Source organism: Cynocephalus volans, chromosome 1 (assembly GCF_027409185.1).
Source record: "Cynocephalus volans isolate mCynVol1 chromosome 1, mCynVol1.pri, whole genome shotgun sequence".
Classification (NCBI taxonomy): domain Eukaryota; kingdom Metazoa; phylum Chordata; class Mammalia; order Dermoptera; family Cynocephalidae; genus Cynocephalus; species Cynocephalus volans.
In genome coordinates this window covers 164,583,574-164,594,794 of record NC_084460.1, presented here as the reverse complement: position 1 = coordinate 164,594,794, position 11,221 = coordinate 164,583,574, and the positions used below count along the sequence as shown (strand labels likewise).

At 41.3% G+C, this 11,221-nt stretch overlaps 1 protein-coding gene across 1 annotated transcript; it reads left to right on the top strand.

Annotated features, from left to right (window-relative positions):
• The first annotated feature begins 7,353 nt into the window (after nt 1-7,353).
• On the top strand, nt 7,354-9,087 carry LOC134363041 (syncytin-1-like). The gene has a single exon (XM_063078606.1). The coding sequence runs from the start codon at nt 7,354-7,356 to the stop codon at nt 9,085-9,087; it is 1,734 nt and encodes a 577-aa protein (XP_062934676.1).
• Nucleotides 9,088-11,221: the final 2,134 nt, after the last annotated feature.

Genomic DNA, 11,221 nt, shown 5'->3' with positions numbered 1-11,221 from the left:
ACAATATGATCTCATCAGTTACTGTAATGTCTGGCAGGTAATGCTGTTAGAACACAGCTGACCAATAACCTAATTCTACTAAGTAAATGTGTTGTGGCTGCGAAATGTTTAGTGACTCATTGCCACGGTCAGTTACTGAGTCAGAATAGGGTCAGGGTTAGAAATAGAAAATCCAATAACTTACGTATTTTCAATATCTTTGCAGCATACAGGAAAATACTCCATGAGATGAACAACACACAGTGCACTGAGTCTTCGTGCCTTGCACCACATCGCACTAGCTTACCTTCATTGGTTTTTGCCCCGAGTTAATTTTACTTATTAGGTCTGTGAAAAACATGACCATGTCCTTGGGGCCTCTGGACATGCACACTGAAACAAATCAATTATTTGAAATGCCACAGAATAAATACTATCAGAATAAGCTCCTTGGGAGAAGAAAAGTGTCATATAATTCAGAGCAATTTATAAATATCTGCTTTCAGACACAATATGAGACTTGATTCAAATTTCTTTGAGGGAAGTTTAAACAGAGCTGTCGATATTATGATTACATTATCTCTTGTTTCATGCCTAGAGTAATGTTAAGGCAGCAGAGTTCAAGTATTTTCTCCGATATTGGCAGAACAGTGTAAAAATAATGTAATTACTAATACAGGGACATAATATAAAAAATCACTTTGACTCAGATAGCACTAGTTTATAAAGTAGAGATTTATTCCCAGTAGGTCAGTGAAATCTTTTTTGAGATTTCAGTGCTGTTCTTTGAGTATTGAAAAATACTTAAAATAAGATTCTAAATATTTTAAGGTAAATTAATTTTAGATATTAGATATTTAGATTTAGATATTATGTAGATATGATCAAAGTCCTAATATATAGCTACCAAACTTGATGAGGAATGCTAGAGAAGGGAATTCTGAAAGCCAACATAATAGGAATTTCAAAGAAGATCTCTATGAAAAATGCACATTAAATAAGTGAAGTAAAAATACTGACCAAAATAACTTTACATAAGTATTAAGGATAATGTAATTATGTAGTTCTTGAATTAAAGCACACATCTACACAAACATTGGGAGGGAAAGAAAATAATTTCAACTCTAACTATACCGAAAAATAAAATAGTTTAGTCTCAGGATGACTCTAAACTGGTCATTACAATTAGAAACTGACCTTGATAAAGTCCTAGACTTTAGATGTTAACATTGTTTAAGATGTGTAAACACATCAAGATAACACACAATTTCTACCCTAAAGGATTGCCTTTGCAATCAACTGAAACAAGTAGAAAAGAGTATAATTACAATAAAGTGGAATAAAATGTATTTTTCTGAGAGAGAATATGCAAAAGATTTTACGGAGTCTCTGAAGAGGTTATTTAATCTAGATTAGTTTGGAAATGGGAAGGCTTTGGAGCAGGCTTATCTGGAAAGTATCTAGAAAAATATGCAGGAGTTACACACCAAAATGTTGTCCGGGGCCAAAGAGCCCAGTCATAGCCTGCCCAGGGTCATGAAGCCCTGCCAATAGCCCTCTGACACTAAAGATATAAATGCTGTGACCTTTCCTCCTTTTTCTCCTTCTTACTGCTTGCACAGCCCTAGGCGTAGATCACCACTGCTTTGCTTTAGATAGCTGAGAAATGTTCCATTTCCTGGGAAGATTTGCGCTGTGATTTCTCCCAGAAAACATCTGCATACTTCCTTATCTGCTGATTCCCTCCTGCTGTCTATATAAGCTGTGACCTTCTGGCTAATAAATGAGACTTGATCAGAATACTGTCTTGTCTCCATTTCTCGTGTCTCTTGTCCCATCCAATTCCCACTCCCCGCTCCAGGGTCTGCGCTGAATATCCCACGGGTCGGGACATTTTTGGCGCCCAAACGTGGGGCACTGGATACGGGGGACACCGTGAGGAAGACGGCGCATTGGAGGGTCGACCACTGAAAATGAAAGAGTAAAACCTTCGTCCGCTGCGGGAACCTGCTGCGTCAGGATAAGGTGAGTAAGTGCACCCGATAATGGGACAAGATTTAAGTTGTCATGATGTCTACATAAGACAGTTACAAAAAGCTTTAAAGACGCGAGGAGTAAAGGTTAAAACAAGTGATCTATTAAGATTTTTTGATTTCGTGCGGAATCTTTGTCCTTTGTTCCCAGAAGAAGGGACTATTAATTATAAAAAGTGGTCTCGAGTTGGAGATGCTTTACAAGATTTCTCTGAGACTTTCGGGCCGGAAAAGGTCCCCGTTACTGCCTTCTCCTATTGGAATTTAATCAGGGATATGATTCAGGATAGGGAAAAATCCCCAGAAATTTCAGAAACTGTGGCCCAAACTGAAACAATATTAAAAGCCAGTTCCAAGACTGACCTCCGAAATCCCTCTCCACCGCCTAGGGAGGACGTAGATCTAATCTCCCTAGAAGATGAAAGTGAGGAGGTCAAGACAGCCAGTGCCATATCTAAGAGATCTAAAAAGTATCCACATTAAAATTCCAGGATGATAAGGAGGCACAGAATCCTGATCCCTCAGGAGTTGATTGGGGTGATCTGGACACAGAGGCCGCTGAATACCATGCACCAGATGATGCATTTATGGCTCAGCCCTTGTCGTGCCCTCCCCCTTACAATTTGCCCTCCGCTCCCGCGGTGGTGAGGGTATCAGATCCTTTAAAAATTTTAGAGTCAGAAGTTCAACAATTAGAAAAACAAATTCTCTTAGAGGAAAAGCTCCAGGTCTTAACGACCAAACTTCAAGAATTACAAACAAAACGTAAGAATACAACATGTCAAACTAAAGCGACTGGCTATTGCCCTCCATTAAACAACAAGTTAGCCCCCGCCACAGAAAGAGCTCCCATTCATGTAGATCAAAGTCTTTTTGACCAATTTGAGGCCTTCCCAGTATCCGAATCTGTGAATAACGTGGGACGAATTACCCACAAACATGACAGGCTAGGATTTAATGTTATCAAAGAGCTAAAAGGTGCCATTTCCCAATATGGGCCCACAGCACCTTATACCCTTGCTATATTAGAATCTGTGGCTGAAAGCTGGCTCACTCCTATAGATTGGAACACCCTTGTCAGAGCCACACTCTTGGGGGGTGATTACTTACTCTGGAAGTCCAAATTTTTTGAAAACTGCAAAGACATTGCTAGAAAAAACCTTCAGGCTGATAAAGATTGGGGTCTTGATATGTTGACCGGCTCCGGTGACTATTCTAGTATTGAGGAACAAAAAAACTATGACCCAGGTCTATTTTCCCAAATTCAAACAGCCGCTTTAAAGGCTTGGAGAAGGCTCCCAGCTAAGGGGGATTCAAGCGCTTCGCTTACAGGTGTAAAACTGTAAGCGAAGAGCCTTTTTCGGATTTTGTTAACCGGCTAATGACAACAGCAGATAGGTTGTTAGGCAATGCGGATGCCAATCTTGATTATATAAAACAATTGGCTTTTGAAAATGCTAATCCTGCATGCCAGGTGGCCATTAGGCCCCGCAAAAATAAAACTGACCTCCAAGGATATATTTGTCTTTGCTTGGACATTGGTTCCTCTTATCAACAAGGTCTAGCCATGGCCGCAGCCCTCAGTGGACAAACAGTAAAGGATTTTTTAGCTAATAAAGGCCAAAATAATAAAGGTTGCTTTAAATGTGGCAAGCCTGGTCATTTTGCTAAAAACTGTCAGGAATACCAGACAAAAGCCGTAGTCACCAAGCCTCCTGGACTTTGCCCACGATGTAAAAGAGGAAAACATTCAAATGAATGTAGATCCAAAACTGATGCTCAGGGAAATCCCTTACCACCCCCTCAGGGAAACGGGAAAAGGGGCCAGCCCCAGGCCCTGAACCAAAGTGGGGCTATCAAGTTTGTCCCAGCCAACAACAATCCGTTTCAAACCTCACTAGAGCAACCCCAGGGAGCACAGGACTGGACCTCTGTTCCACCTCCTGCACAGTATTAACTTCTGAAATGGGACCTCAAATTTTAAATACAGGGGTCTTTGGTCCATTGCCCCCTGGTACTTTTGGACTTGTCCTAGGTTGCGGCTGTTCGATATTCAAAGGGCTACAAATTTTTCCCGGAGTAATTGATAATGATTTTACTGGAGAAATTAAGCTCCTGGCCAAAGCAACTACTGACATTGTCACGATTCCACAAGGAGAAAGAGTAGCCCAGCTTATCCTACTTCCTCTAGTTAAAACAAATAATAAATCCCATAATATTGTGAGAGGTGCAGACAACTTTGGATCCTCAGATGCTTACTGGGTCCAACAGATTTCCCGTCAAAAACCCTCTCTAACCTTATGGTTGGATGGTAAACAATTCACTGGCCTAATAGATACTGGGGCTGATGTTACAATCATTAGATAAGAGGACTGGCCCACCACTTGGCCCCTTTGTGATACCTTAACCAATCTAAAGGGAATTGGAAAAAGCCGCAATCCTAAACAGAGTTCTAAATTTTTTACTTGGACAGATAAGGAAAATAATTCAGGTCTTATTCAACCGAATGTCATCCCTTACTTGCCTGTCAATCTTTGGGGCAGGGATCTGCTCTCACAATGAAAATAATAATGTGCAGCCCTAATGAAATAGTTACAGCACAAATGCTGGCTCAAGGATACAGTCCAGGCAAAGGTTTAGGAAAACAGGAACAAGGTATTTTACAACCTATTCAGGCAACTGGCCAACTTAATAAACAAGGCCTTGGAAATTTTTTTGATTTCGGCCATTGACAAGCCTGTACCCCAAAGGCATGCTGATCCCGTAACTTGGAAGTCAAGTGTGCCCATTTGGGTTGATCAGTGGCCATTAACCTCGGAAAAATTATGTGTCACCCAACAGTTAGTACAGGAACAGTTACTGGCAGGACACATTGTTGAGAGTAACTCCCCCTGGAATACTCCTATATTTGTTATTAGAAAAAAATCTGGAAAATGGAGACTGCTTCAGGACCTAAGAGCTGTTAATGCCACAATGGTGGTTATGGGCGCTTTGCAACCTGGCTTGCCATCCCCAGTGGCAGTTCCTTCAGGCTCTTTTAAAAATGTTATAGATCTCAAAGATTGCTTTTTCACAATTCCCCTACATGCTAGTGACCAAAAACGTTTTGCTTTTGGTCTCCCCTCCATAAATTTTAAGGAACCCATGAAACGATACCAATGGCGGGTCCTGCCCCAGGGAATGGCCAATAGTCCTACATTATGCCAAAAATTTGTGGCTGCAGTCATCCAACCAATCAGAGATCTGTGGAAAGATATGTACATTATACACTATATGGATGACATTTTACTTGCTGGCGATTCAAAAGACAGGGTTTTACAATGTTTTATCCAGCTTGAAAAGCAGTTAGCTTTATCAGGTTTACAAATAGCTCCAGAAAAGATACAGTTTCATGATCCCTACACCTTTTTGGGTTTTCATATGATGGGACACAAAATTACTAACCAGAAGGCTTCCATCCGCACGGATCAATTACAAACCCTTAATGATTTTCAAAAACTTTTAGGCAATATAAATTGGCTCCATCCATATTTAAAACTTACTACTGGAGACCTAAAGCCCTTATTTGATATTTTAAAAGGAAATCCTGACCCTAAATCTTCCAGATCTCTCTCCAGAAGCACTGACTACATTACAAAAAGTAGAAAATGCTATTGCAGCTCAATTTGTCTCTTACTTGGATTATACCCAACCCTTAACGTTTATTATATTCAATACGGCTCTTTTCCCTACTGGGCTATTTTGGCAGAACAACCCTATTATGTGGGTTCATTTACCTTCATCACCAAAAAAAACCTTGCTTCCTTACTTTGATGCTGTTGCAGATTTAATTATATTAGGTCGAGAAAATAGTAGAAAGTACTTTGGGCTTGAACCTCACAAATTAATCCAGCCCTACACCCAACAACAGGTCCACTGGCTTTTACAAAATTCTGATACTTGGGTAGTGGCTTGTGCCTCTTATGAAGGCACAATAGACAATCATTATCCATCCAATAAACTTATTCAGTTTTGTAACTTACACACTTTGGTTTTTCCCCGAGTTACTCCTAACTCGCCGGTAACTAATGCCCTTTTGGTTTTTACTGATGGTTCATCCACAGGGACTGCAGCTTGTACCATTAATAATCACACAGTCCGCTTTACTACTTGTTATACTTCTGCCCAACTTGTGGAGTTACAAGCTGTTATTCAGGTTTTTTTAACCTTCCCAAATCAGGCCCTCAATCTTTATACTGATAGTTCCTATTTAGCCAATTCTATCCCCCTTTTAGAAACAGTTCCCCAAATCAAACATACCTCCACTGCCACTGAGCTTTTTTTGCAATGCCAAAAACTGATTCAACAAAGACGTTTGCCCTTTTTTCTAGGTTATGTTAGAGCACATTCCAACCTCCCAGGCCCTCTCGCCATGGGAAACAAATTGGCTGATGCGGCCACTAAAACAGTGGCCACCATTACCACTGATCCTGTTACACAGGCACAAACTACTCACTCCCTTCATCATATTAATGCTCGCACACTTAGGTTAATGTTTCAAATCACTAGAGAACAAGCTAGACAGATAGTTAAACAGTGTCCTTCCTGTGTTACACTCTTGCCTGTTCCCCATTTGGGAGTTAATCCTCGAGGACTTGTCCCAAATATGCTTTGGCAAATGGATGTTACTCATTTATCAGAATTTGGTAATCTAAAATATGTTCACGTGTCCATAGACACCTACAGTGGGTTTTTGCTCGCCACTTTACAGACAGGAGAAGCAACCAAACATGTTATTGCTCATTTGCTACATTGTTTTTCAATCCTGGGAATCCCAAAACAGATTAAAACGGACAATGGCCCTGGCTATACCTCCAAGGCTTTCCAAGATTTTTGTGCTAGATTACAAATTCAACATATTACAGGCATTCCCTATAACCCTCAAGGCCAAGGAATTGTCGAAAGAGCCCACTTATCTCTAAAAACTTGCCTTGAAAAAATAAAAAAGGGGGAATGGTACTCCACAAGAAGCTCCCCCAGGAATTTACTAAGTCATGCCCTTTTCATCCTTAATTTTTTAAATCTTGATGTCAACAGCAAATCAGCAGCTGACCGTTTTTGGCATTCCGAGTCCCAATCACAATTTACCATGGTCAAATGGAAGGACCCCCTAGATAACTCCTGGAATGGCCCAGATCCAGTTTTGACCTGGGGTAGAGGTTCAGTCTGTGTTTTTTCTCGCACTCATAACTCAGCCAGATGGCTGCCAGAACGGCTGGTTAAACAAGTTGATCATAACCTCTCAGCCAGGGATTCGGTAGATCCCTGAGAATGCCTTTTTCTTTTCTTTTCCACAGGGGTCATGGCAACCAGCATTTTCTTCTTGATTGTTGGTTTGTCTGGTCAACTGCCCAAGGTCCAGTCTGGCTTTGGAGATCCTGGACTCGCTCACCAATTGGTGAACAAACAGTGCGGAAAACCATGTGATTGCAAGGGTGGGACCGTTTCTAGTCCTCCTACATCATACATATCTGTTGTAGATTGTGACACCCATTCAGCTTATTTGTCCTCATCATCTCCCGCTTATAGTTGTGTTGAAAAACCTAAGTTCATAGCCAGCAGTGGTGGTAGCCTTAAGCCATGTCCTTGCAGCACGTTTGCTGAATCTATGCATAGCACTTGTTATTCTTCATACCAATTGTGCACTTCTGGAAACCAAACATACTTCACAGCCACCCTGATTAAAAATTATGCAGGGACTTTTGGAGGGGATCTTGCAGGTCCCCCTTCTGCTGTTGGGCTTGCCTCAAATAAGTATGCCCAAGCCTCTTGTACAGGTTCAGTAGGTCAACCTGTTTGTTGGCCCACCACTCCCCTCGTTCACATATCTGATGGAAGAGGCCCTCAAGACCAAACTAGAATTCTAAAAGTGGAAACAAAAATTCAAGAAATGCATGACATTTTGTTTCCTCAACTTACCTATCACCCCCTGGCCCTGCCCAAGAACAGGGGTGATTTAGGGCTTGATCCTCAGACCTCCAACCTTCTTTATGCAACTCGTAAGTCGCTTAATGCCACCAATCCTGATCTTGCTCAAAATTGTTGGCTCTGTCTGATAGTAGGACAGCCTGTCCCTGTTGCTTTTCCCGCTTTGTCTTTTAATTATTGTGATGGTCATCAGTGTTCATTAACTTTCCCTTTGCAGGTACAACCTTTACAGTTTTATAATGCTACTTGTTTCATTTCCCCCTCAGTTAATAATAGTTTTGAGGTCGATGTTGGGTTTGCTACATTTGCAAATTGTCAGTCGTTTATCAACATTTCTACTTCCTTGTGTTCCCATAACAGTTCAGTCTCTGTCTGCGGTAGCAATGAAGCTTATACCCAATTACCCACTAACTGGACAGGGTTATGTGTTTTGGCTCTCCTTCTGCCTGATGTAGATGTTATATCTGGGAGCGAACCTGTCCCTGTCCCTACTTTTGAGCATATAGCTGGAAGATCTAAAAGGGCTGTACAGTTTATTCCTTTACTTGCTGGTTTGGGAATTTCTGCAGCAGTTGCTACTGGAACTGCCGGTCTCACCCATTCTCTATCTCAATATACAAAATTGTCTACCCAGCTGATTTTGGATGTACAAGCCCTTTCCCAAACTATACAGGACCTCCAAGACCAATTAGATTCCCTGGCAGAAGTAGTCTTACAAAACAGAAGAGGTCTCGATTTACTAACTGCAGAACAAGGAGGTGTTTGTTTAGCCCTACAGGAAAGATGCTGCTTCTATGCCAACAAATCCGGGATAGTTCGAGACCGTATCAAACAACTGCAAGACGACTTAGAAAAGAGAAGAAAACAACTGGCAGAAAACCCCCTTTGGACTGGGCTTAATGGATTCCTGCCTTATCTCTTACCCTTTTTAGGGCCGCTTGTGGGCTTGCTTCTCTTGCTTTCTTTGGGGCCCTTTTTACTTAATAAAGTCACAGCCTTTGTTAAACAACAAATTGAGGCTATTCAGGCAAGGCCTATACAGGTACATTATCAACGCCTTGAGATGCAAGAACAAAGTGGTGCCTATATACCACCACATTCACCTTAACAAATGCTGCCTCTGTGAGCTGAACTGGATAGCCAAAGATGGGTAAGAGGGTAAGTCCCCCGCACCACTCTAAACAAAAGGCTGCCATTAATGGCAACCCATTTCTACGATGGGTACCATGCTCAGGATGGGTTACCCCAACCTAAGACAGGCACAGTTCCCGAGAGGTTCTCTTGGCTTGAAAAAATAAAAAAGGGGGACCTGTCGGGGCCAAAGAGCCCAGTCATAGCCTGCCCAGGGTCATGAAGCCCTGCCAATAGCCCTCTGACACTAAAGATATAAATGCTGTGACCTTTCCTCCTTTTTCTCCTTCTTACTGCTTGCACAGCCCTAGGCGTAGATCACCACTGCTTTGCTTTAGATAGCTGAGAAATGTTCCATTTCCTGGGAAGATTTGCGCTGTGATTTCTCCCAGAAAACATCTGCATACTTCCTTATCTGCTGATTCCCTCCTGCTGTCTATATAAGCTGTGACCTTCTGGCTAATAAACGAGACTTGATCAGAATACTGTCTTGTCTCCATTTCTCGTGTCTCTTGTCCCATCCAATTCCCACTCCCCCCTCCAGGGTCTGCGTTGAATATCCCACGGGTCAGGACAAAATGTGTCTGACCTGATATATTAAAAATAAACCATGTTTTTAATTTTATTGTTGTTATTATTATTAGCTAAATGAAATGAGGGCAAAGACCCTGGATGACACAGTGAAAAGGCAGATGTTTGCTCTCATCAGGAACCAAATCAGCTAGAACCTTGATCATGGACTTCTAGCCTCCATACTGTGAGAAATAAATTTCTGTTGTTTAAGGTCCCCAGTCTATGGTATTTTGCTGTGGCAGCCCAAGCAGACTAATATATGAGCCAATGACTAAGACTAATTCCATAAATCTTGTCAGATGGTCTGGCAGGAAAGGATGCCAGTTGCCCAGAGGGACAGCCAAATCCATTGTTCATCCTTGTATGAATTTTCCCTACTCCCGCCTTTCACAGATTCTATTCCTAACTTCTACTTCCTGGGCTTACTTCCATGTAAGTTATCTGCACACACTTCTGTCTTAGGCCGTGAGTGGTGGAGAACTCATGCTAAGAAAAGTGGTTCTTGGAGTGGCCTTAAAAGCACACACTCTGAATGGAATTGCTGAGCTGGATCATTTTCTGTTAAAATGGTAATAAGAATCCTGTTCCTGTTGTTTAGAATGTGTATCTCTCAGCTTGCAGAGGCATAAAAGTACTAAAATCACCTGTATTAGTCAGGGTTCTTCAGAGAAACAGAACTAATAGGATTAAGTATATGGATGTGTATACATGTGTGTATACATATTTATTTATAGGAATTGTATATGTATAGTATGTGTGTGTGTATTTAGAGGAATTGGCTCACACAGTTATGGAGGCTGGCAACAGTGGGACAGCAAACTGGAGATCCAGGAAGAGCCGATGTTGCCGTTCAAGTCTGATGACCATCTGCTGGTAGAATTCCGTCCTGCTTAGGGGTGGTTGGAATTTTGTTCTATAGCAACTTTTCAGAAGATTCTCATCTCCTATATTTGCATGGAATTCTTTTCTGAAAAGTAGGTTCAGCATGTAATTGTAAGTGTAGCAGAGCAATAATGAATGAATAGCCTTGACACACTAGAAAATATAAACACAACCTCCAGCACTTCATATATGGCTCTTAATTTGGTGAATGTATTCGTCTTAATGCCAGTCAATAAAGAGGATTGAGTACAACTTGCTTTCACATGGAAAGGACAATTATACACATTCATTTGCCCCAGGTCTGTGTTAACTTTTGCTTTTGATCACAGTCTCGATTGTGTTGACATTAGGTAGAACACATTGTTGGCTTTAGCCAATGGGGCATGGAGCAGATGAACAAATGCTTTCCTGTTTTGTCTCCTGGGAGATTAATGGAAAATAATTTTCCTAATACTCCTAAGAAAATATGTTAGAATTGAGTTTTGGTTACCTGTTGTGGTAGCCAACTCAACAACTCGTTCTTCTATTTGCCTTATTACCTTCTCTGTTTTACTCACAATTTTTCTTCATCCCTGATTTCTAGGATCACTTCTCAAATAAATTACTGACATCCAAGCATTAGTCTTTAGTTTTTTTTCAGGGGGGAATGTAGGCTA

What these genes read in the sequence shown, in the direction of transcription:
- LOC134363041 (XM_063078606.1), top strand. Translation starts at nt 7,354, where the DNA reads ATGGCAACCAGCATTTTCTTCTTGATTGTTGGTTTGTCTGGTCAACTG.